General features: G+C 41.2%; 2 protein-coding genes across 2 annotated transcripts in view; both read right to left on the reverse strand.

Moving 5' to 3' along the window:
- Positions 1-331: 331 nt before the first annotated feature.
- col6a3 (collagen, type VI, alpha 3) overlaps positions 332-27,168 on the reverse strand; it is a 106,434-nt gene continuing 79,597 nt past the window's right edge. Inside the window, exons 7-44 of the mRNA XM_023823831.2 lie at positions 19,516-20,127; positions 18,733-19,329; positions 17,465-18,052; positions 16,553-17,164; positions 15,463-15,797; positions 15,265-15,343; positions 13,283-13,434; positions 13,006-13,098; positions 12,505-12,558; positions 11,661-11,732; positions 11,531-11,557; positions 11,387-11,431; positions 11,219-11,272; positions 10,915-10,977; positions 10,749-10,814; positions 10,368-10,421; positions 10,227-10,262; positions 9,951-10,013; positions 9,489-9,551; positions 9,080-9,142; positions 8,935-8,997; positions 8,502-8,552; positions 8,201-8,236; positions 8,004-8,066; positions 7,688-7,750; positions 6,882-6,914; positions 6,752-6,788; positions 6,486-6,497; positions 5,165-5,658; positions 4,946-5,048; positions 3,857-4,561; positions 3,617-3,725; positions 3,281-3,333; positions 2,795-3,058; positions 2,596-2,676; positions 1,613-1,663; positions 727-900; positions 332-468 (exon numbers count right to left, since the gene is read on the reverse strand). Of these exons, the coding sequence (XP_023679599.1) occupies positions 428-468; positions 727-900; positions 1,613-1,663; positions 2,596-2,676; positions 2,795-3,058; positions 3,281-3,333; positions 3,617-3,725; positions 3,857-4,561; positions 4,946-5,048; positions 5,165-5,658; positions 6,486-6,497; positions 6,752-6,788; positions 6,882-6,914; positions 7,688-7,750; positions 8,004-8,066; positions 8,201-8,236; positions 8,502-8,552; positions 8,935-8,997; positions 9,080-9,142; positions 9,489-9,551; positions 9,951-10,013; positions 10,227-10,262; positions 10,368-10,421; positions 10,749-10,814; positions 10,915-10,977; positions 11,219-11,272; positions 11,387-11,431; positions 11,531-11,557; positions 11,661-11,732; positions 12,505-12,558; positions 13,006-13,098; positions 13,283-13,434; positions 15,265-15,343; positions 15,463-15,797; positions 16,553-17,164; positions 17,465-18,052; positions 18,733-19,329; positions 19,516-20,127 (6,161 nt within the window). The 3' untranslated portion in view covers positions 332-427. The remainder of the gene's footprint in view (positions 469-726; positions 901-1,612; positions 1,664-2,595; positions 2,677-2,794; positions 3,059-3,280; positions 3,334-3,616; positions 3,726-3,856; positions 4,562-4,945; positions 5,049-5,164; positions 5,659-6,485; positions 6,498-6,751; positions 6,789-6,881; positions 6,915-7,687; positions 7,751-8,003; positions 8,067-8,200; positions 8,237-8,501; positions 8,553-8,934; positions 8,998-9,079; positions 9,143-9,488; positions 9,552-9,950; positions 10,014-10,226; positions 10,263-10,367; positions 10,422-10,748; positions 10,815-10,914; positions 10,978-11,218; positions 11,273-11,386; positions 11,432-11,530; positions 11,558-11,660; positions 11,733-12,504; positions 12,559-13,005; positions 13,099-13,282; positions 13,435-15,264; positions 15,344-15,462; positions 15,798-16,552; positions 17,165-17,464; positions 18,053-18,732; positions 19,330-19,515; positions 20,128-27,168) is intronic.
- Positions 20,932-27,168, reverse strand: part of LOC140578598 (collagen alpha-3(VI) chain-like) — a 63,929-nt gene continuing 57,692 nt past the window's right edge. The window contains exon 3 of the mRNA XM_072700186.1: positions 20,932-20,941. Coding sequence (XP_072556287.1) covers positions 20,932-20,941 — 10 coding nt within the window. The remainder of the gene's footprint in view (positions 20,942-27,168) is intronic.

Below are 27,168 nucleotides of genomic sequence, written 5' to 3' on the forward strand. Positions count from 1 at the left end.
TAGCTTAAAATCTATATCAGTGTGGATGATTATGTTAAAGCATTGGGTGACCCAGAAAGAGTTTTCAGTGAAATTAACCTGAACCAAATAGGATGTCATCTGTAAGTCTTTGTGTACTATTAAAACGTAGTTACTTTTGGTTATTTTCGTACGACTAATTGTGAGAAAAACTGTATAAAATTATTTCCGAACTATTTTATAAAATTCAATACACTTCACAATACACACCAGGTAAATTTAATACATCCACTGCAAAAAAAAGATAGCACCAGTTTGATAACTATGCATCAGGTCGTTGATTTTCTTGTTTAGTGTGACGAAAAGATAACAGATCTCAGGGCCGTCTCAGTGCCAGCAGCATTGCTTTGCTGCGCCTTCTTTACTGGACTTTTTGCAGAGGTAAAACCTGATTGTTCATGTGTCTTCCCTATGTTCTTACAGCTTCTCCGAGCCCTTGATTGAAAGATGCTGTGTAGAAGACAGACCTTATATATTATCAATCAGTTCACCAGACAATCACATCAATCACCTTTCCTGACTGTTTAAACTCAGGGATAGACTGTTTTAAAAACTTTGAAATAATGCTTCCAGGTTTAAAAAATTAAAGGCTCTATGTTTGGAATTTTTGTAGCATTTTTCAGTGTTTTATACACAGTTGAAAGTCTTCTATTTTATAAAAGCACTGAATTAGAACATAGGTTGGGGGTTGGGTGGTCCAGAACTCACCTGCTGTCCCACAGGTCTTCTCGCACTCTTCCTGGGTCTCGAAGCGGTTCTGGTTTCCTCCACAGCCTCCATACCAGAAGCGAGCACAGCTCCTACTGGGGAAGTCAAAGTGCCACTGAAGGACGAACTTGGCGCAGGTGCCCTCCTCCTTGGGAAGCTGGCAAACGCTGTTCGCTTTGGGTCACAGGAAAGCGAGAGTCACACGGGAACAGTGACAGACTAAGTACACACAGCACCCATTTTCTGATGGTCCTCTCCAATGCGGCATGCATTTATATCTTCATCCCAAAATTAACTTAATGTGTGCTTCAGTAGGGTTAGGATACTGTGTCTGTGAATGAAACTTTAGATGACTGTTTCAAATCCTGTGACTGGCAGAATGTTTCCACCGCTGGGCCCTTGAGCAAGGCCCTTAACCGGGCTGCTCGGATAGCTGGTTGATCCCGTTTTCTAAATGATACATTGTTTTGGATAAAAGCATCTGCTAAATCATTCAATGTAAGAGAAACGGGAACAGATTTATTTTTTTTCGATAAACTGTAGTGTCACATGACTAACTGCCAATAGCTAATGGGGCCCGAAAGCTGTCTGATTTGCTCTTTGTGTTTACATATGCCTTGGCAAGAAGATGCAAGGCGATTTTATTTATTTTCAAAGAAAAGATTTTGCCTACTCAACAGATCATTCCATTTTAATGTTTATTTTAAAAAAATATTTAAATATAGTTTATAGTTCACAAAACATATAAATAATATTACTTAAATAGAGAAATATTTGGCGTCTTCCACGGAAGGGATTAAAGAAACAAGTAAATCATTTAAAAATCAGGGAATTTATGAAGTAATCCCCTCATATTTCAGCATTGCAGCTGAAGTTTTGCATTTACCTGGCATGGGCAGGTGCTCCGTCTGACTGTCTCTGAGTTGCTGCGCCAGAGCTGCAACCACAGACAGGCATAAATATTAAGGATATGGGATCAAATAAAGCCAAGAAATGGAGATGACAAGGAGCGGCTGTGGCCCAGTTCTAACCTGAATACCTCACTGGCCAAAAAAGTTTCAGGTTCAGGTTTTTGAAAAAGCACATTTCTGTTCTTCTGATGCGCTTCTGATACGCTTCAGTGTTCTGCACACTTGCTCTGGTCTGCCCTTTAGTTTCACAGCTCCTCTGGTATCGATACCTTATACAGTAAAACCTTCACATTCGCAGACTTGGCATTTGCATTTCCGGTTAGTAGCGAGTTGCCCGTGGACAATTGAACGGAAATATTTTTGCAGCTTGCTGAAAGATCGCAGAAATTCCAACATTTGACACAATAGTGAAAATGATTCTGATCACATAAAATCATATAATATATATAAATGTTAGTGATACATTATTTTTAGTGTAAGTACACTACATCTTAATATTAAAAGTCTTGACTTCGGAATGCCACACATATTTGTTTTGGGACCAAGTCTCACTCAGTTTTCAGTGCCGATAATTTTGCATTTTTAACAATGGGTCCAATACGCAGTGCTCCCAGTGTCTACGGTACTAACTTTGTACATATAGGGGCATAACTTAGATGGCTTGTAAATTATACGAAAAGCTCGAGATACTGGTACTGTTGTTTTACAAATTGGTAATAAATTGACTTTTTATGTTCATTCAGGCTAGCGGGGTGTTAGGTTAGGGGGCCCGGGGATTATTTGCATGTTTTCTCATTTGCGGGAGTCTTCATAACAAAGACTATGCAAATATAAAGGGGTTACTGAACTTATTTTCTACACTATTTATGAATGTAATGAGTGACAGACCATCTCTTTTAGCAGTGTTACCGACAGACATCTAAATCTCTCTAGTCAAGGCATGAAGCAGTCTTCTCACCGATCTCTGGCTGTTCCAAAGGAGTTGTGGGTGAATCTACTTTCATCCCCACTGGCCCGGCCACATTGCTCTGTGCTGCTTCTGATGGGTTAGAAGGACACACTGTCACTCATTCCTCCAGCAGGTGGCGCACTCGAAGACAACCAGCCAAGGCAAATCACAGCTTAAGAAAAACTTAATGAGTATGTCACAAACTCACTGGTGCTGACAATGCCCTTGTAGACTGCCCCAGCTTGGCCATGAGTGTTGGTGGTAACCACAACGTGGTATTTCTGAGCGCTCTCCAAGCCAGTCAGCAGGAGCTCCGTGCCGGTCACGTTCTCCCTTAGCACCAGGGTGTGGTCTAGCAGGCGGGTCACGATGACGTGGAATTCGCCCTGCTTATCAGCATGAGGACCGGTCCATCGAAGCACCAGACTGCTGGAGGTCACATTTCCCACGTGCAGCTCTTCTGCTGGCCATTCTGTGAGGAAGCAAACAGGAATTGCCAAAGGAAAGGGTGACTTTCCCACAGCCAGAAAAATCAACATGGGACATGGATCTGCGTCAGAATTTTCTGTAACAAATTACGGCCAGACGTTATATTCAGGTCAAATACCAAAACGCCATCATATTTCCATTTATAAAACATTTTGGAAATTCTGATGAAATCAATTTTATCCGAAGCTCTATTTAGATGTCTTGCCTTTTGGCCTCCTTGACTGATCAGCCTGGGTTTCATGCTGCAGCTGGTCATTCCTGCAAGAACAGGTTTGCAAATATAAAACATCGATCAATGTGTTGTCTTCTGATATTATTTGAATAATTACAATCGGTTTAAATAATAATTTCAAGATTATAGGTAAAAATATATTTTGGCTGCAACATCTAAAAAATGTGAGCAGTTTGCAAATATAAAAAAGTATTTTAGAGGGGCACAATTTTAAAGTGAAATAATGTCTACAAAATACAACAATTCTGACAATGGGATGGTTGGACAGACAATTAGTGTGTAAATATATTAAATGGCTAGTTTACTCACATGGGCACTTGCTCTTTATTTGGTAAGATGGCCGTTTTGTTCGACTGGTCACCCTGGAACCATTTGCAGTTCTTGGCAACTTCCAGAGACATATGTACGGCATTGTCAGCTGTAGAAGGATAAGCAGACAGAGGTGTGTGAGGCCCATTCAGTGACATCTTGAAGGGCAGAAAGCAAATAAACTGCTGTTCTTATAGATTTTCAGCAGTAATTCTTGTGCTCCCTTGAATCTCTACTCACTGGTGAGGTATTTGGGAAGCAGACGGCCGAAGCGTTGGATGTACTCGTCATTAAAGTGTGGGGCACTTTCGATTCGCTTAAAAAATACGCTGGTTGGCTCGCTGGCCAATCGGCTCAGGATTCGGAAATCTTCTGCCCTCAACTGTTCACCCACACCCAGGACAACCATGATGAAGCCTTTGCACTTGGCCTCTGTGGCAATGTGCACCAATCTCTGTTCTTCCTGGTCACTTATGGGGCCGGTCACCATGAGCACGATAGCCTTCAGGTCACGTGGGTGTGGCACCTTCTCGAAGATGTGCTCGATTGTGTACTCCATCGCACTGCCCAAGGCACGCATGCCTTCCAGCTGCAGCACCTTAGTGTGCAGGAAGTGCTTGAGGTTCTCTTTGGAGCTATGGTCAGTCAGACCGATGTCCACCTGCACAGGTGCGGCGCTTCCGTTGGGCTTGAACTCGTAAGGGCTGTGCTGCACCACAGCTACACGAGCGTGGTGGATTGAGCTCTTGGGCTCTGAAGCGATCTCCAGCTGGTCAATGATGTGGGAGATGTAGTGCTTCAACTCAGTGAACACAACGGGCCATGTGCTCTGAGAGCTATCCATTATGAAGGCAATGTCAATGTCAACGTCGTTGGTGGACGACCTCCTATCTCTGCTTGGTTGTGAGGGGATGTAGTCACATATCTGCTCAGGTGCACAGAAGTCTGAAAGAATTCAGAATATTAGTCTTGTTCTCATGGAGCTTCTGTTACAAAACCGAAATGCTATATCAGCGGCCACAATTGTGGAAACATTGGCATTATGCTTTAAAAATTACTACACAAATATTGGTGGTAATATATATAAACAATCAAAGAATGTTACAAATATCATACATTGGATAATTAAATAAGTAACCGGAGCAACAATTGAATAAAGTTTTTCAATCTCTAAAAATTGTAAGCGTATATAGAAAACTATATATATTTACTAATTATAGATAAAATGAAAAAATTAACAAATAAATGTTTCAGTAACAATATGGTCGTCTGACAAAGGACAAGTCCACTAAAGGCCACCACTAGTAAAGCCATCAGTAGAAGTCTCACCTAGACAGATGTGACATTTAATGATCTTGTTTATTACTGAGTTGTACTGGGCACTTCCAGGTTGGGGTAGGACTATGACCTGTCCCACTGCTGTGTTGTTGATCTGTTACAACGAGAATTATTGATTTATCAACATCCTCAAGGAACAACGAAACACAGATTCATAGAATGAAGAGACAGGATGTTTCTTTACTGGAATCATTATCCCAGTCCAGCTACCTGCAGGGCCTGGGACAGGGCACGGTCATCGCGGGTGGTGAGAAACAGTGGCGAGATCCCGGCATCGTAGAGGCGGAGCATGGCAGCATTCAAGGCGGGAGAGGCCCGTGTGACGCCATTGACGAAGAAGACAGCCACCTTGCGCATCAGAAAGCCGCTGCGTACGCGCTTGTAGGTGTTATGAGCCAAGAAGGTCATGGCAGAATCAAGGCTGCGCTGCTTGCGGGTCTGAGGCGCCTGCAGCCCCTCCAGGCGCTCGATGAGGCTCTTCTTCTTCAGTGCATCGGCGAAGCGCACCTCCGTGGTCACGTCGCTGTTGTAGAGTGTCACAGCCACCCGTGCCCCCCGGGGGCAGCTGCTCTCGGCGATGGTGATGTTCCTCACCAGCCTAAGTGCCAACTGCCGCATGTTGCCGAAAGCGGTGCCAGTCACGCCGTCGGAGGCATCCAGGGCAAATGCTAACTCCGTGGGGTAACGTGGGCATTCCTCACCCCCTACGGAGGAGGCCAGCTGCCGTTAGCTACTGACCACTACCTTTACTACAGACTGCTATCCTTACTGCTGATTGCTCCCCTTGTTACTGACAGCGGCCCTTTCTACTGACCACTATCTTTACTACGGAATACTATCTTTACTACTGACAACTCCTCTTACTACTGACAGTTCCCTTTACTACTGACAACTATCCTTACTACTGACAACTCCTCTTACTACTGACAGTTCCCTTTACTACTGACAACTATCCTTACTACTGACAACTCCTCTTACTACTGACAGTTCCCTTTACTACTGACAACTATCCTTACTACTGACAACTCCTCTTACTACTGACAGTTCCCTTTACTACTGACAACTATCCTTACTACTGACAACTCCTCTTACTACTGACAGTTCCCTTTACTACTGACAACTATCCTTACTACTGACAACACCTCTTACTACTGACAGTTCCCTTTACTACTGACAACTATCCTTACTACTGACAACACCTCTTACTACTGACAGTTCCCTTTACTACTGACAACTATCCTTACTACTTACAGCTCCTTCGCTACTGACAACTATCCTTACTTGTGACTGCTGCCCTCTTTACTAAAGGAGCACCTGCCTGTGGTTGAGGGACAGGCAAATACATCACAACACCTAACAGTACAGCCATTCTTACCTCAATCTGATGCTTATTCTGCTACATGCGGCTGACTGTAACCAGGTGCTTAATGACACTGTTGTTTTCTGGACCACTAGCAATACTGTACATAAGTTATGTTGATGTGTCATTTTGTAATTTATACACTGCAGTTTTCATCATGTCACAACTCACCATAGCAGCAGGCTGTAAAAGATTAAAATGAAAAACACAACAAACAGGCATTAGATGTTGTGTATAAGCATCATGTCTAACGCTCTCTCTGTTACGTGCAAATGATTGATACCTTTCACTACCACAGGTCTTATGATGATCTTATTTTAAAGGAAAACTCAAAATAATGATATACAATAACCATTCAACATATGATTTCTAGCAATATTTAAATATATGTTTTTCTTTATATTAAATATAGTGGTATTCATATTCTTGACACTTACGACAGTTATCTCGGATTTTCTTGACCAGGTCACATTGCTGAAAACAAAGCAACATATTTTTACTCCAGTATATCACACGATGAATCAAAACCATTTATCTAAATATTACAATTAGCAAGTAATGACTTACCCCCACACCAGCTGCTTGTATACCTTTCGACCCCTAGACAAAAAAAAACACACGTATGGTTACATCATGTTTGAACAGCTAAGAGATTTTCTGTGGAGATGGGACCTACATACAATACAAGAAAACTGAACTGAATTACTACTTAAATTATTAATGATTATTATTACTTCAGACCAATCTCTGTAAACGCATACATAACTCATTATAATGTGTTCATAAGGCATTATAAACATGGCTATAAATATTTGTAAAAAGGCATGACACATTACAGCTATGTTTATTATGCATTAAGAATGTTTCATAAAGCTCTTATCTATAATGCAGTATAAATATCTTCATAATGCAGTACAAAACATACTTAACTCTTATACTGATTATTATAATGCATTATGAAGGTATCTACAGTGCATTATAGATGAGAGCTTCATTGGAGCTTATGAAGTATTATAATCAACACTATAATGACATGACTGTAAATAGAAGATACTGTCATGCTTTATTAATTCTTATACTGACTATTATAATGCATTATGAAGGTATCCATAATGCATTATAGATGACAGCTTTAAGTAAAGTGTTACCGAATCAATGATAAGCACATTAATCATGATGGGTAGGCAAATCTGTTGTACCCTAACCACAAAATAGGTGCTCCTGTGTAAGGTGATCAAAAACATCTACATCTCCTTAACTGCCCATCCACAGACGTCTCTCACGGTGTGGTTATTTATTGATACTTATATATATATGGTATACATGTTTTATAATATTTTAATATGTTTTGTGTCTTGAAAAATTGTGCTTACAGAAGGTCCAGGATTTCCAAAGTCTCCTTTCTGACCTGGTGGTCCAGCGTTCCCAGCAATTCCCTAAAGAAGTGGAATTTTTGAGCTTATGACAGCGTTCCAGGGAAAACACATGTGCTTTTATTTACTAAGGCCAAGTATTGTCGCATATCTCGGCCAAGCGAGACCAGCTACATAAAATAAAAAGAGCAAGTCAGTGAGCCAGCCTGATGGCATGTCAGACGAAAGCCCACATGCAGGAATTTCTACGAGCGTATTCTCAGGAAGCCTTCCTCAGGTGCAGAACGGAGTGAATGGGGGCCACTTTATAACTCACCCGCTGTCCACGGATTCCTTTGGGTCCTGGGCCGCCTTTAGACCCTGAGTCTCCTGCTGAGCCCTTTGAGGAGGGGGCAAGCAGAGGTCAATGTGGGGAAAGCATGGGGCAAATAAGAGTCTGGATGGAGCCACAAAGGCCGTTTAAATGACGCCAAAAATTTTTTGGCCGACATTCACAAAAAGCAGCTGCCTTACCTTTTGTCCCGGGAATCCAGGGAAGCCATCATCACCCTGCATTTAAAAGATACTCCAGTTAGAATACTCCAGAAAGGATACTCCAGTAATGATACTCCAGTTATGTTTTGCTGTGATAAATAATGACCACTAGCAGCATAGGATCAGAAAACTGGTGGCAGGGTAACTTTGGCATTTTACTTTGATTTAGCTCGGTGCTATAATGTAGGTATGTACAAACTTCAATGAACTTCCTTCACTAGAGCACTAAAAGGAAGACTGAGGTACTTTAGTTGTTACTGAAACCTAAAGGGGATCTTACCTTTTTTCCTTTTGGACCAAGAATTCCAAACCCATCTCGTCCATCTTCTCCCTGTTATAAACAAGAGGCAAGTCCATGATTGAGTCCGTAAGGAGAACTTAGAAAACTGAGGTTGTTTCCTACAGCTCCGGTTATCTTGAAACTAATCACACGTGTCACCTTCAAATTTTAAAAATTATTAGAAGGTACTAAAGCTCCTTAGGGGGTCTCTGTTTTAGTGAGAAAAAGAGAAAAAAGGATAGCAAAGAATATCACTTTTTTGCAGAATAAGAATATTGTGTTTATGAATCCGTACATATTTATGAGTTTTATGAATCTCTGTATTTGCATGTCTGTACAACAGGACATACGTACAGCTGTTACACTACAATAACAGGAGAGTGAGATTTGTATTTTGTCAGCTTGTTGCTTGACCTGAGCCTTGGCCACTCACCGGCTCTCCAAGAGGACCTGACCCTCCACGGTCTCCTTGGGGTCCTGACTCTCCTGGCTCACCCTGCGGAGAGGCCCAGTGGCTGTCAGCAACCTCCGCCGACCAAGTGTAGCCGTGAAATACTATACAGGTTCATCACCGTTACCTTGCGGCCTGTGGCGCCCCTTCTGCCCTTCTCCCCGGGGGGGCCTTGTGCACCTCCTGTACCCTGTTTAGAACAAGTAGAATCCTCTTAATTTTTATCTTAAAAGTTGTATGTTAAGACTTATATTTAAAGTATTTGTATATATATACTTATAGTAGATGCTTTGCATCCACTATCTGTATTATCATGTGAATATTTCATCCCATGATGCATTTCTTCACAAATAAATCTCTGACACCGCTGATGGGTGGGACTGTCGAATGCTATGGAAAGACTATTGGTCACGGTCACTTCCCATTGTCTCACTGCTGATTCTAAAACCTTATTCCTCTAATCACTACCTCCAGATCTCACTAAAGCCCCTTGACTAGCACCTAATAATAAGCAGTGACAGCTGCTAAACCCCTACCCTAGGCCCGGGATTTCCATCCTCTCCACGCATTCCTGGGGCTCCGATGGGTCCAGGTGCACCCTAGAACACACATTTAATCTTGGTCAGAACCATACAAACTGTGGTTTTTATGTTCAAATAAACATTCCTGGAGTACAGGAATAATTTTTTAAAAAAACAAGAGAAACCAGTCAGTATTAGTCTTATCTGATCATGCATGAACCCATTTATACACTGATATTTTAAATTGTGCTTTGACTAAGAACAACAGCATGTTTGAAATCCGAAGGAATTATAATAATGTCGTCTTACACATATTTTTTACACACGACTGCCATACATACGAGGTATGACCACCATCATGGTTCATTATTAGATTGAGTGAACGATGAAGCTTTACTTAGTCCAGGAACAGCCAGAGGGAACAGTGTTTTGGCCAAACAGAAAAGCAAACATTAGGCACCAAGCAATGAGGCCGACCTGAGACCCCCCTACTCCAGGCTCTCCGGGATCTCCATTCGCCCCAGGCTGTCCAGCTGCTCCCTGGAATACAAATACAGGCACATAGCTCAAGCCTGAGACATTCTAAATCCATTTCCCGTTTTAAAGACGACACTCTGTGTGGCTGGAGGGTAGGATATGGCATCGGTGTGACCGTTTGTTAGGGATTTAGCATATCATTATATTCAGAAATAAGGATAACTGTTGGAGTGATAGTATTTTTGCCGTATTGGCATTAACATCGCAGGCCCTTACAGGTTGTCCCGGGGAGCCTCGCCGTCCATTGGAACCCTAATTCAGGGAGAAATATGAGTCACACAAAAAATAAAAGACAATGAAATCAGGTGATGGTAGGGAAGGTCATATTTGTGGCAATAGGAAGAACCATAGTCCTACCCTTCTGCCGGCTTCAGCAGGGGGGCCTTTTACACCATCTGGCCCTGGATCTCCCTGGTGAAGACAGTAGGGCAGTTATAGAGGGCATCGGAATCACAATAAGAATTATTTCCTTATACATAATTTCTGTAAATTTCTACTGTTCTAAAAAAAGCCAGTTATTTGCTATGGCTAATTCTATGAAATGCAGTTACAATACTCTGAAAGATACTTTCCTACTGGCATAACTGGGATGATTTGGGGCGATTTATTGTGCATTTTAGAGCTAGTAAGGTAGTTTCTTCAGCAACAAAAATAGAGGTTTGTCATCAGTTGCGATCAGTACTATGCCATAACAAATTAAAGCAGACACCTGTGAAAAAGTTAATCAAGTATGCTTACCACTGGTCCTATATCTCCTGCATCTCCCTTGAGTCCTCTCTGAGTATTATCTACTCCAGGTAAACCCTAAAACATTAACATTTAGGATGTTAAATGCTTACTGCTGAAAGGCTAAAGCATTTGTAGCTTTTAGGGCCAGAAGTCAGCGTAACTGGCTTATACTCACTGGGTCTCCACGGATTCCAGGTGCGCCCGTCTCTCCTGCTTGTCCTTTGGCTCCTTTAGGACCCTAAAAATTAAATTGTGCAATAAGATACAATGGTTCCCTAACCTCAGCCACTGCTGGGTCCAGAATAAAATCACTAAGTGTCCATCTCAATACAGTGAGGAGACACAGTCATGGACTGATTGACTCTCATCTGAGAGTGCACATTATTAACTTGAGGGTGGGTTCCTCATAAACCTAGGTCTGACCTCACTGCAGGGTAAACAGGAAAAAGCACTGTGATAGCTAGACAAAGAACACTCACCCTACTCCCAGGACCACCCCTCTCTCCTGGAGGACCTGGTACTCCACGTTTTCCCTGGATAATACAGAAGAAACTTGTAATCCACCCCTCAGATAACTTACATCCGATCCATCTTTCCCAACATGGATGCAACATCTTACTGCTTTTAGGGAGGCAAAAAGTGCTTACCTCCTCCCCGATGATTCCATCCAAACCAGCTTCACCAAATTCACCCTGAAATGAAACACAAGAAAAGGATTATTTTTACATTGTTTTTGTTTTGTAAATTAGAGTTCATAAATATATTCATAAATGTATATTAAAATGCCTTACCTTCTCCCCAGAGTGACCACGAGAACCCTGTATGAAACAGATAAACCATTTTAATGCTGTTTTAGACTCTCCATAAAAACCATGGTACAAACATCAGGTCCAGCTCAGAGTCTGTTTACAAAGGACTCACCTTAGTACCTCTTGGCCCTGGACAACCTTGGAAACCTTGGGTACCATTCAGACCAGGAGGTCCCCTGTCACCCTGTCAGACAGAGGGAGGTGTCACATTTTTTTATAGCATGAACCGGGAGAATGGTACTTTCAGGTTTGATTATTTGTATTTATTTGGTATTTTTCTCCAGATAAAGCGCAGTCATCTACTTGTAGCTTTCTGTTGTATTACTGTATTATGTACAGCTTTGGAAATATAGCAAAATTACACACCAAACTAGGGCTGGAAATGAAGCTCGCCCACTTCCCTGAGGTGAGCCATGTATACGAAGAGCGAGTACAAAAAACTGAACGCTAGCCACATATTGCATGTTGGATTACATTCCTTTTTCTTTTTTTTTAACTGAACTAGCCCATTTGGCTAGTAGTAAAAATTCCAAGTTCCACCCCTGCTCCATGATGATAAAATAGTGTGTTTAATGAAATTAATACGATGTTGATAGCATATTGATTGTAAGGGTCGGGTGAAGGGCAACTGTGTTTAACGTTTTGTCTGAGGTAGAAATGATCTGCTTACACACAGCATTACCCATAAATGATAGATCATGTGAAATCCAACATTTATATTACATTCATTTTTATTTGCCATTTGCTTTAGTCCACAGCAACTTAAAAGTGAGGCAACAGAACTGTACAATGACATTTGGATAAAGTACAACCTGCACATGAATATTACACTATGCTGTAAGTAATTTATTTCTGTCCATTGATTTTTATGAACATTTATTTCATTTATAGAAGCAGCGAGGGCCCCACTTTTTTGGATAAAGGGGACGGGAAATGCTGCTGCTGGTCTGGCTTACCGGTCCTCCTTCATCGCCTGGATGTCCTCTGTAGCCCATCCCTCCTGGACTGCCCTGGTAGGGAAAGATGCCGGCCGTCAGTGGGTCTCTTTTAAACTTTCACTACATTTGCAACAGTGTAGGATTTGTCTGTCATCTTGTCCCTGTATATCCACCCTGGCTGCACGTCAACATTTCCATTGTGTTGCATCATAGCCCTTCTCAACACTTTGGGAAAGATTTTTAGAACCATGATAACTCCAGTGCTTCCTGCTGTGAGTTTTTAGGCAGGAGTCAGAACTGAAATTTTTAATATTTAATAAGTGAAGAACTACTTGAACACACTAAATCATCCCAATTTATAGTTTCTTAATCCTGAGGATTTGCATATGCCTCATTATATTCCAGAATATGATGAATGTCTCCATGTCTGACTGTAGCATTTCCTGACATTAGCAGTTTCTACAGAGAATATTTCTCACTGAGAGTAGCTAAAGTCAGTTCTACCAAAACTGCACTAACCTTGGATCCCAGAAGACCTACTCCTCCTCGTTCGCCTCTCTGTCCAGTGCACTTACAGGGCACAGAGCAGCATTCTCGCTCAGCTATGTTGTCCTGGTCAGAACAGAAAAGTCCAGTGTCATTATGTCACAGTGTCAAGACTTAATGAGATGCATGTCCACATTCATACACTCGTTAATGTGGCCGTTGCTAATTAGCGATTTAGCAGTTTCCTTTACTGATTCCACCTCTACGGATGAAAGTTAGCATAGACGTGATGTCATGACGGCCTGCTCACCAGTTCCTCCCTAAGTTCGTATTCCAAATAATGTGAGTTAACACGAAGAGGCCCTTTGTATCTGAAACCACGACCAAATCCAAAGTCTAAGAGTGCAGCATCTTCCAGCCGAGGAATGGTCTCGAGACCCACAAGGGCGAAGCTCTTCACACCTATAAAGATGCAGAAAATCCACTTGTTAGAAGCTAAATTACACTGTGCATTTCTATCTATCTATCTATCTATCTATCTATCTATCTATCTATCTATCTACCTACCTATCTATCTATCTATCTATCTATCTATCTAATCAGTCCATATCTCAAATGTAGTACATTTTATATGTTTACAGTGGTACCTCAAAACTCGAACTTCATCCGTTCAGAACTCCAGATCGAATCCTAAACAGTTCGAGTTCTGATCGAATTTTACCCATAAGAAATAATGGAAAACCAATTAATTGGTTCCCGGCCCCAAAAAAATACATCTAAATATGTTTTTTATAGCATTTAAACACAAAATGAACTGGATAAAACAAGAAGAGCATATACTGTACTAAACACAGCTAAGCACATTTATCAAAAAAGTAATTTGTTAAGTAAGAAAATAAATGTATCCAAACAATGTGTAAAGGTAAAAAAAAACAATGTGTCCTGCCCCGATCGTCCGCTCCTTCCGTGTGCCACGCCCCCTCGTTAACGCCGTGTGGAATCCCCGTGTCATCAGCTGTTTCTGGTTGTTTTATTAGCTCTCTGTATTTCGTCCGCGTTTCAGTTTGTTTCCCCAGTTCGGTCATTGTATTGTCCATCTGCGTTTTGCCTGCCTTACCTGTAATTAAACCCCGTATTCCCCAATACTCCGTTCCGTCCCCGCTCGGCATGACAATATTATTATAATTAAATGTATTAATGGTTTATTGTTAATATTAAAATAATGAATAAGAAATCTTTATTTTTTCATTTTTAAATGTATTTTATTATATAATAATAATTACTGTTACTGTATATCATTGTCTTAATGTATTTTTACTGTCTAAATATATGTATTCAGCTAGTGTAAACATGCAGGATGCTATCACAGTGAATGCGAGGCTGAGACTGAAGCGTTACCCTTTGTTTCCGCTGAGAGACATGCGGCATGACTCATTTCCCCGCGTACAAGTTATCTTAGGTCGGTGTTCACGGTTTGACTTCTGAGATTCAGATTGAGCTCTAGGTAATTTTTTTTTCGAACTGGTTGGTTCGACTTTTAAGAAATTTAAGTTCTAATTAGTTCGAGAACTGAGGTACCACTGTATAGGGTCCTTCATAATACGCATTGCACCGATACAAGTTTTGCACACATTATTGATTAATAAGGGACGGTAAAATCAATATAGATTGAAAATATTTGCACTGATGTTGTTATTGCAAAATTCTTGAATGGGTATCAATTGGCTGGGAAATTCCCTTAATGAAAGTCAGAGGGTGGAAAGTACAGTTCGCTCTGTACTCGGAAAATAATGCTGGTCCTCGCCAAGTAAGGTAGGCCTGTAAAAACGACTATAAGCTAATAGTTATATTGCTTAAACCTCAAAACCCTGGACATATTTTTACATTAAGTGAAGAACAATTATAAATATATATTTTATTATAATATAAAATGTTTTATGTTATTTAGTATTTATTTTATTATTTGAATCATATTAATTTAAATGTTTAATAATTTCAGTATATTTTCTAATCATTTTGTAGCTACAAAAGATTATCTTGTATTGTAGTTTAGCATACAATAAAATTTGTATTTCCTATTCACATTCCTATAAACTTCCATAAAAAAAATATTTTTCAGTCTGGAATGTATCATAATGAGATACTGATGTCCAATATATTCGGTTTAATTTTACATCCTGCTTATTAGGAATATTGCTGCAACATATCTCGAGGACCCAATGTAAACCTTTCTAGTATTGGATGACTTTGTGGAACAGGGGAGAGTAATCCGCAGTGATCAGTCATTGTCACCTGAATTTTGAAGGGCTTCCAAGCGTTCCTTCATCTGCTGAAGCTGTCCATCCAGACCATCTGTTAGGTGAAATATAACCTGCAGGTATTGGATGTGGGAAAATGAAACAAAGTATTATTAACAGTTCATTAAAAAAAAAAAACTTCTGAACATACCACATTTGACAAATATAATAAGGACTATTCAGTTGGAAGCACCTTGACAGTATCTGAGGGTCTATTTCGGAACATGGAGCCATAAGCATCAATGGTCTTGGCATTGAGAATGTACGGTCCCCGGGAGCGCAGGGCCTTGAAGGACTCGAAAAGTTGAGAGGGGTTATCTGTGAAATCAAACTGTACTGGTTCAGAGGCAGAGTCCAAAGCTAGAATTCCCACTGAGACGGAGGGGGAGGTGCCTGAGGTGCAGCTGATGCCTTGCATCTGTGTAACGGTGTGAAGAATGGCGCCCATCTTGGATTCTAGAGACCTCTGAGCGGCAAAAATGTTCTGTGCAGAGACATCAAAGCCCACCAGGACCTCCAGCTTGCATTCTGTTAACATACAGTGCAATCAAATGCATCATAAAGTACTGTTCTCAAATAAAAACAAACAATAATGATTAACATAGGGATCAATCGAGTGATGTAAAAAGCATAAAGCCTACTATTATGGTTTAGAAATCCATAAATAAAATAAACTGAGACAAAATTAAAATGAATGAATGGATTAATGTGTATATATATATATATCCAAACTTAATGACTTAATATATATATACACACACACACACACACACACACACACACACACACACGGGTTTGTAATTATATGTTTGTGGGGACTCTCTATTAATTTCTGACCTTAACCCCTACCCAGCCCTAACCTTAACCATAAGTAACCAAACAGAATGTGACACTTCTGGCATTTTTAGTTTTTTGATTGCATTCACGGATCTTTGTGGGGACCTGAAAAATGGTCCCCACAATGTCAAAAAACAGGTTTTAATTACATTGTGGGGGACATTTATAATAATAATAATAGATACTTTATTGATGCCTGTGGGGAAATTGTCTTTATGCCTCCCCCAACTTGTTCTTCGTAGAGTAAGGTGGCAGCCCCCCGTAACGGTGCCCAGGGAGCCGGGGGTTAAGGGCCTTGCTCAAGGACCCAAAGACATGCTGAGGCTGGGTTCGAACTGGCAACCTTCTGATTACAGGCACACAGGCTGGTCCCCACAATGTAATAAACTTAATCCACACATACACACACACACACGACTATTATGATAAGATTTAAATGCTCTTACCCCTTGCGATTTCCTGTGTACCAGTCATGCATAGTTTAATGCCTTTCAAGGAGTCATGCAGTGTTTCCAGGATCTGTTCATTCAGCTCAGAAAGTTCTTGGAAGGTACTGGCTCGGGCAACCATGGTGGTCTCACTCCCAAGGTTGTTGAGCTCATCTTCAATGTTGCCCACCCCAATAGCATAAATCTTTACTTGTGATGCTTTGAGTGCCAAAGCAGCAGACTTCCCATCATCATGGGACCTGCCGCCCGTCACAATCATCAGAATCTGAGGGACACCCTGATCCTTCCTGCTCCCTTTCTCCTTAATGAAGTGGTGATCTTTCACATGCGTAATGGCGGCACCTGTGTTGATTCTGTGGCCTCCTTTGAATTCGGCATTCTGGATAGCATCGTACATGGCGTCTTTGTCTTTATAGGTGTTGAGGAAGAACACATCTGTCACCTCGGTGTTGTAGTGCGCCAAACCAAAACGCAGGTCATCTCTTTCCGTATAAAAAAGATCAATGAGGTTCCAGATGAACTCCATGACTTCTTTGAAATTGGTCCGGCCCACATTAATTGAGCCATCAACTAAAAATACGATGTCAGCAGTCTTAGGTGCTATTTCATCTGGGAGAAAGAAATTTCAAGAAAGAACAATAGGTAGTCTATATGTTGTTTTACATATTGCCTTGTCAGTCAAACATGGATAAATGGCAAATACAGTTGATTTGGGTGTATCAGAACACAGCTATCTACTACAAATGAAAGCAGAATCCTCTGAAAATATTTATCTTTATTATTTCTTCATAACTGATGAGGTTTTGACACTTGTTTGGACTTACTAAAGATGTAGCTACCATTACAGAGTAGACTCTCTAGACTAGTAATTTATTTATGAACAACAGCAAGGATAAAAGGAAAACCTACCATCAACGTCAGTCGGAGTCTCCCTTAAATAGGTCACGTTGAGTAAATCAATTACGTTTTTCTGGAGGTTAGGTAATTTTGAGAAGGAGTCTAGTTGGAAAACACTGCTTGGATCTTTGGCGATGTCACTGAGCTGTCTCCGGTCGGCACCGCTGCTGCCTATTCCTATGCAGTTTACATCAGCATTCCTGAGCCGCTGCCCTTGATCAGAGACATCAGTTGGTGACTTTCCACCCGTGAGAACCACCAGGTGCTGGGACGCCTCAGGAAACCTTAGCCCAGCAGATTCCTTGAGCTCATTCCGGATCACATATTCGATAGCTTCTGCTAAGTTGGCTGATCGGCCTCCAAGCTGGCGGAGTCGTTTGATGGCGGATATCACTGCATCTTTGTTGTTGTGTGTATTCAGTGAAAATTCTGTCTTCTGTTTGTCACTGTACTGCACAACAGCTACACGGACCTCACTGGGCTGGATATTGATATTCTGGACCAATTTTAGTATAAAATCCCGTATGTGTACAAGTCCAGTAGCACCAACATTATCTGATCCATCCACAAGGAAAATAATGTCCCTTTTTCCAAGAGGAACTAAAAAAACACACATTTTAAAAGGTTAAACTCATTCATTGAAAATAGTGAGTATATCTACTGAAAAGCAAATATACATTACAGTGCTACCGCATCTAACGAGGTCAATTAGTTCTGCGATACTCCAAAACCACGTATGTTATACAAAAGTGCCTATTTACTTTGCATATCTATACACAACCTGTTGTATACTTAAAATCACGCCTAGATTACAGAACTGTACCTATACAGTGTAAACTCCACATTAAATAGTACAGTAGCTGTTATAACGTATTGTTTATGGAAAAAATACAAAAAATATTGTACATGCACAGCACTGCATGGTACTTTACATATGCTGTACTGTACAATGTTTTTTCTCCTAAACAGTACACTATAAACCTATCAAAGCACATTATGGTACCCTAAACATCAGCATGTTTTTCCTTTCAGCTACTACTGAATCCTCTGCATCCTGCACAGATCTAACTAGACCTCTTTTTTTGTATTTTCAAACTGCATTCATTCAAAACCGCATTAAAAATGTATATATACACACAAACTACAGATTTGTTATTTATTTACCATACATTATCATCCAGAGCACAGGTGTGTTGAAGATATATGGTAAAATGATTTCTTTTTGAACCTCTCCTCTATATTTAGGAATGTGAGGTGCATTGTGAGGTGTATTGTCTTACCATTTTCTTCCACAGGATCAAAGAAGATGTCATTCGTGGTCGTCCTCCTGATGAGTGGCAATAGCTCCTGTCCAATACTTGATATCTGCTGGAAATCTCTGATCATGTAGGTAAATTCAGGTTTTGCAGAAATGAGTTTCAGATCTTCTGCACTGGCAGATTTTGCACCAATAGCTAATGGAATAACTCGACTCCTTTTCAACTGGTTGGCTGGACCAGAGACATCATCTGTAGATTTGCCCCCTGTTACAAGAATCAGAAACTGAGGGACTTTTTCTTCGATCCTGCTGCCAGAAGACCTTTGGTAAATGTTTCTTGATACCCAGTTCAAAGCATGGCCTGTATTCAGTGTGTATCCTCCTTTATTCCTGATTCTGCTGATGGCAGCCAGGACTTCTTGCTTTGTTGAATGTTCATTCAGGAGAAACTCGACTTTGGTGTCGTCACTGTATTGAACGACTGAGACCCTCACCTTGTCCAAGCCAATGTCTAACTGCCTTATGACTTTTGAAACCATATCTAGAATGTTGGAGAAATCACTGCGCACAGCTGATGAACCATCAACCAAGAAGACCACATCCTTTTTGTCTCCTGATACTGAAAAGACACAATGGGGTATTTTGTTTTAAATCACTAACACAATTTTTTTTTTACCATACAGATTTTCTTAAAATTAACAATTTCTTTTTAGACAGTAATTAATTCTATGAATCATTATCTAATATTCAGAAGACATTTCACAAAATATTTATACACCTGTGTCTAAGAGAAACAGTTTCTTACCTGACACAGTGGGAGTCACATGTGGTAAGCTAAGGATCTCTTCACTTGAAAGCTCTGTCAGGGAGGTGATGAGGCTCTGCTGGATTGTGTAGAGTTCTGGGAAATTAGGCACTGAATATGCAAATTGTGGAACATATGAAATCCTTTGCAGTTCATGGATGTCCACACCTTTAGTTCCAATGCTGAAAGGCACCACCCCTGATTGCTTTAAAGTAGTGGCTTGGGCTCTCAAATCATCCGTGGACCCCCCAGCGGAGATAACGATCAAATATTGAGGTACTCTTTCATCTCTCCTGCCCCCACGAGCACGTCCCAAGACCTCACGATTCACAAAATCCAAGGCCCTTCCCAAATTTCGCTGCCTTCCGCCTTTGTGCTTCAGTCTCTTGATGGCATTCAGGACTCCTTCCTTGGTTGTATGGGAATTGAGATACAGGTCCGCATTAGGAGTGTCACTATATTGCACAACCCCAATCCTAATCCGGTTTTCTCCAACATTGAGATTCTCCACTGTCCTTCTCATAAATTCCTGGAGGAATCTGAAGTCCTGATTCACGTCATTTGAACCATCGATCACGAAGACCACGTCTTTCTTGGGACCTTGGGTCTCCGCTGGAAAAACAATAAATAGATAGGTTTTCATACCTTGCATTCATGTGTATACCAGAGTTTAATAGAATTAACTTTCTTTAATAGCAGTTAGAATTCTAAAACTTACACAAAAACATGCACAACAGAAAACTGTGCATTTTGTATGTACTTTCAGGTGATTCTTATTAAATCTCATCATAAAACACATTTGCAACACAGCAATATAATACATGTGGGAAAGTGTATAACTTAAAACTGGAAGCAGTGAAGCCAAAATGTGTAAGACTCACATTTAAGACTTTTGTGAAGTTTCATTTTCAGTTTAAATGGAAGAATAAAATGTAGGAAAGGAGCACAAGCTTTGTCATGGGTGGGATGATGAGTTAAATATTAGAAAAGTAAAAATGTTCCCATTAAGTTAAAGTTGATATGGCTACAGTACGCTTGGTAACACTTTCTATGAATGCCATGGTTTCTATGAAAACATTCATAAAATATTATAGTGCATTAGTATGACATTATAAATATAGCTAAAATATTAATAAAAAGGCACATTATAGCCATAATTATTATTCATTAGGATTGCATTATGAAGCACTCATCTATAATGTACTGTAGATACCTTTATAATGTAGTACAAAGCATCCTTAATGCTTATAATGTTTTATGAAGGTATCAATAGGGCATTATAGAGGAGAGTGTCATTGTAACTTATAAAGTATAATGGCTTATCACTGTCAATGGAAAATGTTGTAATCCTTTATTAATTCGTTTACTAACCAAAATGGAATGTCACCAATTATCCCAGCTTTAGCAGTTTCAGCCTCACAACAGGCTGCAGAGTCACAGCATCGGTTTATACAGCCTTCAGTAATTAAGCTTAATAGGGCCATACCACTGAGACAATCGAACAGGCCTCAAAAAAAACAACATCAGTAACATTAGGGACCTACAGCAATATTATTAACCTTATACTCTCCCTATACCAACCATACTTAACATTGCCCCTGCTCCCCAAAGGAACTAACACCCCACCCCTTAACAACTCACAAAAAAATCCAAACACCCATAAAAACTGCAAACTCATTCTCCCCCATGTTTAAAAAAACTAGCAAACACCAGGTGTGTGCTTCCTCCTGTATTATGGCCATACTAGCATCAGACATTACAAGCAGCATCCTGGTGAAGAATGAGGGATCCTCCTCAATAACAATAATAGTTACTTTATTGATATCTGTGGGGAAATTGTCTTTACGCCTCCCCCAAGTTGCACTCTGTAGGTAATGCATATATACACACAAATATACAATGCACTCTGGGTACTCTGTTGCGGTACCCAGGGGCCCGGGGGGTTAAGGTCCTTGCTCAAGGACCTGCAGACGTGTTGAAGGTGGGCTTGAACTAGTGACCTTCTGATCACAAGCACATAGTCCATATTCACCCAGGTTATGGTCTGTCCAATAGAACGTTAGACGCTGTGCTTGTGATCAGAAGGTTACCGGTTCAATATCGCTATCAAGAATCATTGGTACCATGTCAATGGTACACTGTACCATTATGAGGTTGGTAGGCATTTAATTTACACCAGCTAGACACAGTGCACTACAGCCGCTTATGGCTATTGTGTACTGCTCCGCTGAGAATTTTTTAACTCTGTTTCCATCTTATGGGACCTCGGACATGTGGTGGGAAATTGTGTGGAAGGATGTTAAGTGATGCAAAAATGTACTTAACAATACAATTAAAAACTGAAAGATATGGAATTTGTGTTATAGTGCTACATCATTTAGTTTAAAAATTGCGGGCTAAAATACAATATAAAAAAAAATCCCCCTTGCATGGAAACTTTGCTAATCACATCAGCACAAATAGAAGGAGCACAAGTACCTACTGCACTCAGAGGTATGATGAATAGAAGCTACTTCTTTTTTACTTCTCGAAAACAATTTTTAAAACATAAATAGACATTTGTAAAAACTAAACACTAATAAGTAAGTGTTCTGTGCATCATTGTAACATAGGCAAGGCTAGGCTATGGTATTTGTTAGGTTAGGTGAATTGTATAAAACTACATTTTCACCTTAAAATATTCTTGCCATATGGACATAACACCATTGTTACCCAGGGAAAGGCTGTATAGATATAACAGTATGTAGTTTACATTGCAAAATGTTTACCATACCTATAACTGTTGGTCCTTCTATCAATGCACTAGTTACTACTGCATCTACAGTAGACAAAAACTGCTCTTGAATCCTTGGGAGCTCGTTGAAGTCTGAGACAGACTGAGCATATCTAGGTTTGTAGGAAATTTTCTGCAGTTCTAGGCTATCCGCGTTCCTGGTTCCAATTCCAAAAGTCAAGACCCCAAGCTCTTTCAGAGCAGCAGCGGGTGCATCAACATTGTCAGTCGACTTAGCACCGCTCAAGAGAATCAAAATCTGAGGAACACCCTCCAGGCGCCTGCTGCCAGAAGGAGCAGTCAAGATGTTGTCTCTTATAAACTGAAGAGCTGTTCCAGTGTTCACCGCTCGTCCGCTTTTATGTCGTAGACTTCTAACAGCATTGAGGATTTCATTTTTACTTGAGTATGTATTCAAATAGAAATGAGCTGTAGGGTCTCCGCTATATTGCACCACTGAGACTCTGTCTTGCTTTTCCTCCAGCTTCAGTTTATCCACTACTCTTTGAACAAAGTCTCGCATTGCTGAGAATCCATTTCTAGTGCCATCAGAACCATCCAGCAGAAAGACAACATCCTTTCCTGTAACAACACGGTCTACAATTTAAAAAACAGATAGAACACAACAGCGAAAAGAGAGAACTGGACCCGGTACCATATTTTGCAAGAATTGCAAACATTTAGTTTGCAACCAGTAAGCTTGCTGAAATGACAGATTAATATCAAAAAAGACATACAGTCATCAGAAAACCCATAAGACTACATTTTACACGGCAGAGTAGCTTGAACGGCAAAAACTTTCTCATACCTATGACTGCTGGTCCATCTGTTGATATGGTAGTTAAAACTGCATCTACAGAGGACAGAAGTTGCTCTTGCATCCTTGGGAGCTCATTGAAATCTGAGATGGACTGAGCAAAACTAGGGTCGTAGGATATTTTCTGCAGTTCTCGGGAATCCGCGTTCCTGGATCCAATTCCAAAAGTCAAGACCCCAAGCTCTTTCAGAGCAGCAGCGGGTGCATCTACGTTGTCAGTGGACTTTGCACCGCTCAACAGAATCAAAATCTGAGGAACACCCTCCAGGCGCCTGCTGCCAGAAGGAGCGGTAAAGATGTTGTCTCTAACAAACTGGAGAGCTGCTCCAGTGTTTGAGGCACCTCCTCTTTTATGTCGTAGACTTCTAACAGCATTGAGGATTTCATTTTTACTTGAGTATGTATTCAAATAGAAATGAGCTGTAGGGTCTCCGCTATATTGCACCACTGAGACTCTGTCTTGCTTTTCCTCCAGCTTCAGTTTATCCACTACTCTTTGAACAAAGTCTCGCATTGCTGGGAATCCATTTCTAGTGCCATCAGAACCATCCAGCAGAAAGACAACATCCTTTCCTGTAACAACACGGTCTACAATTTAAAAAACAGATAGAACACAACAGCGAAAAGAGAGAACTGGACCCGGTACCATATTTTGCAAGAATTGCAAACATTTAGTTTGCAACCAATAAGCTTGCTGAAATGACAGATTAATATCAAAAAAGACATACAGTCATCAGAAAACCCATAAGACTACATTTTACACGGCAGAGTAGCTTGAACGGCAAAAACTTTCTCATACCTATGACTGCTGGTCCATCTGTTGATATGGTAGTTAAAACTGCATCTACAGAGGACAGAAGTTGCTCTTGCATCCTTGGGAGCTCATTGAAATCTGAGATGGACTGAGCAAAACTAGGGTCGTAGGATATTTTCTGCAGTTCTCGGGAATCCGCGTTCCTGGATCCAATTCCAAAAGTCAAGACCCCAAGCTCTTTCAGAGCAGCAGCGGGTGCATCTACGTTGTCAGTGGACTTTGCACCGCTCAACAGAATCAAAATCTGAGGAACACCCTCCAGGCGCCTGCTGCCAGAAGGAGCGGTAAAGATGTTGTCTCTAACAAACTGGAGAGCTGCTCCAGTGTTTGAGGCACCTCCTCTTTTATGTCGTAGACTTCTAACAGCATTGAGGATTTCATTTTTACTTGAGTATGTATTCAAATAGAAATGAGCTGTAGGGTCTCCGCTATATTGCACCACTGAGACTCTGTCTTGCTTTTCCTCCAGCTTCAGTTTATCCACTACTCTTTGAACAAAGTCTCGCATTTCTGGGAATCCATTTCTAGTGCCATCAGAACCATCCAGCAGGAAGACAACATCCTTTCCTGTAACGCCACGGTCTACTATTCGAGAAATGGAGAAAACACAGCAAGTGAATGAGAGAAGTGGATCCATGCCATGTTTTGTAAGAGATAGAAGCAGTTAGCTTTCAAGCATTAAGCTTGTTGAAATGCCCTACTAATTTCAAAGGAGGCATGCACTCCTGAGAAATCCCATTAGACTACGTTTAACATGCCAAAGTAGCTTTGATGGCAAAACCTTTCTCATACCTATGACTGTTGGTCCTTCTGTTGATACGCTAGTTACAACCGCATCTACAGAAGACAGAAGCTGTTCTTGCATCCTTGGGAGCTCGTTGAAGTCTGAGACAGACTGAGCATATCTAGGTTCGTAGGATATTTTCTGCAGTTCTCGGCTATCCGCGTTCCTGGTTCCAATTCCAAAAGTCAAGACCCCAAGCTCTTTCAGAGCAGCAGCGGGTGCATCTACGTTGTCAGTGGACTTTGCACCGCTCAACAGAATCAAAATCTGAGGAACACCCTCCAGGCGCCTGCTGCCAGAAGGAGCGGTCAAGATGTTGTCTCTTATAAACTGGAGAGCCACTCCAGTGTTCACGGCTCGTCCTCCCTTGTGTCTCAGATTTCTAACAGCATCAAGGATATCTCCTTTCCTTGAGTATGTGTTCAAATAGAAATGAGCTGTAGGGTCTCCGCTATATTGCACCACTGAGACTCTGTCTTGCTTTTCCTCCAGCTTCAGTTTATCCACTACTCTTTGAACAAAGTCTCGCATTGCTGGGAATCCATTTCTAGTGCCATCAGAACCATCCAGCAGGAAGACAACATCCTTTCCTGTAACGTCACGGTCTACTATTCGAGAAATGGAGAAAACACAGCAAGTGAATGAGAGAAGTGGATCCTTGCCATGTTTTGTACGAGATAGAAGCAGTTAGCTTTCAAGCATTAAGCTTTGCCCTGCAAATTTCAAAGAAGGCATGCACTCCTGAGAAATCCCATAAGACTACGTTTAACATGCCAAAGTAGCTTTGATGGCAAAACCTTTCTCATACCTATGACTGTTGGTCCTTCTGTTGATACGCTAGTTACAACCGCATCTACAGAAGACAGAAGCTGTTCTTGCATCCTTGGGAGCTCGTTGAAGTCTGAGACAGACTGAGCATATCTAGGTTCGTAGGATATTTTCTGCAGTTCTCGGCTATCCGCGTTCCTGGTTCCAATTCCAAAAGTCAAGACCCCAAGCTCTTTCAGAGCAGCAGCGGGTGCATCTACGTTGTCAGTGGACTTTGCACCGCTCAACAGAATCAAAATCTGAGGAACACCCTCCAGGCGCCTGCTGCCAGAAGGAGCGGTCAAGATGTTGTCTCTTATAAACTGGAGAGCCACTCCAGTGTTCACGGCTCGTCCTCCCTTGTGTCTCAGATTTCTAACAGCATCAAGGATATCTCCTTTCCTTGAGTATGTGTTCAAATAGAAATGAGCTGTAGGGTCTCCGCTATATTGCACCACTGAGACTCTGTCTTGCTTTTCCTCCAGCTTCAGTTTATCCACTACTCTTTGAACAAAGTCTCGCATTGCTGGGAATCCATTTCTAGTGCCATCAGAACCATCCAGCAGGAAGACAACATCCTTTCCTGTAACGTCACGGTCTACTATTCGAGAAATGGAGAAAACACAGCAAGTGAATGAGAGAAGTGGATCCTTGCCATGTTTTGTACGAGATAGAAGCAGTTAGCTTTCAAGCATTAAGCTTTGCCCTGCAAATTTCAAAGAAGGCATGCACTCCTGAGAAATCCCATAAGACTACGTTTAACATGCCAAAGTAGCTTTGATGGCAAAACCTTTCTCATACCTATGACTGTTGGTCCTTCTGTTGATACGCTAGTTACAACCGCATCTACAGAAGACAGAAGCTGTTCTTGCATCCTTGGGAGCTCGTTGAAGTCTGAGACAGACTGAGCATATCTAGGTTCGTAGGATATTTTCTGCAGTTCTCGGCTATCCGCGTTCCTGGTTCCAATTCCAAAAGTCAAGACCCCAAGCTCTTTCAGAGCAGCAGCGGGTGCATCTACGTTGTCAGTGGACTTTGCACCGCTCAACAGAATCAAAATCTGAGGAACACCCTCCAGGCGCCTGCTGCCAGAAGGAGCGGTCAAGATGTTGTCTCTTATAAACTGGAGAGCCACTCCAGTGTTCACGGCTCGTCCTCCCTTGTGTCTCAGATTTCTAACAGCATCAAGGATATCTCCTTTCCTTGAGTATGTGTTCAAATAGAAATGAGCTGTAGGGTCTCCGCTATATTGCACCACTGAGACTCTGTCTTGCTTTTCCTCCAGCTTCAGTTTATCCACTACTCTTTGAACAAAGTCTCGCATTGCTGGGAATCCATTTCTAGTGCCATCAGAACCATCCAGCAGGAAGACAACATCCTTTCCTGTAACGTCACGGTCTACTATTCGAGAAATGGAGAAAACACAGCAAGTGAATGAGAGAAGTGGATCCTTGCCATGTTTTGTACGAGATAGAAGCAGTTAGCTTTCAAGCATTAAGCTTTGCCCTGCAAATTTCAAAGAAGGCATGCACTCCTGAGAAATCCCATAAGACTACGTTTAACATGCCAAAGTAGCTTTGATGGCAAAACCTTTCTCATACCTATGACTGTTGGTCCTTCTGTTGATACGCTAGTTACAACCGCATCTACAGAAGACA

This window comes from Paramormyrops kingsleyae, chromosome 16, assembly GCF_048594095.1.
Source record: "Paramormyrops kingsleyae isolate MSU_618 chromosome 16, PKINGS_0.4, whole genome shotgun sequence".
In the NCBI taxonomy this organism is placed as follows: Eukaryota; Metazoa; Chordata; class Actinopteri; order Osteoglossiformes; family Mormyridae; genus Paramormyrops; species Paramormyrops kingsleyae.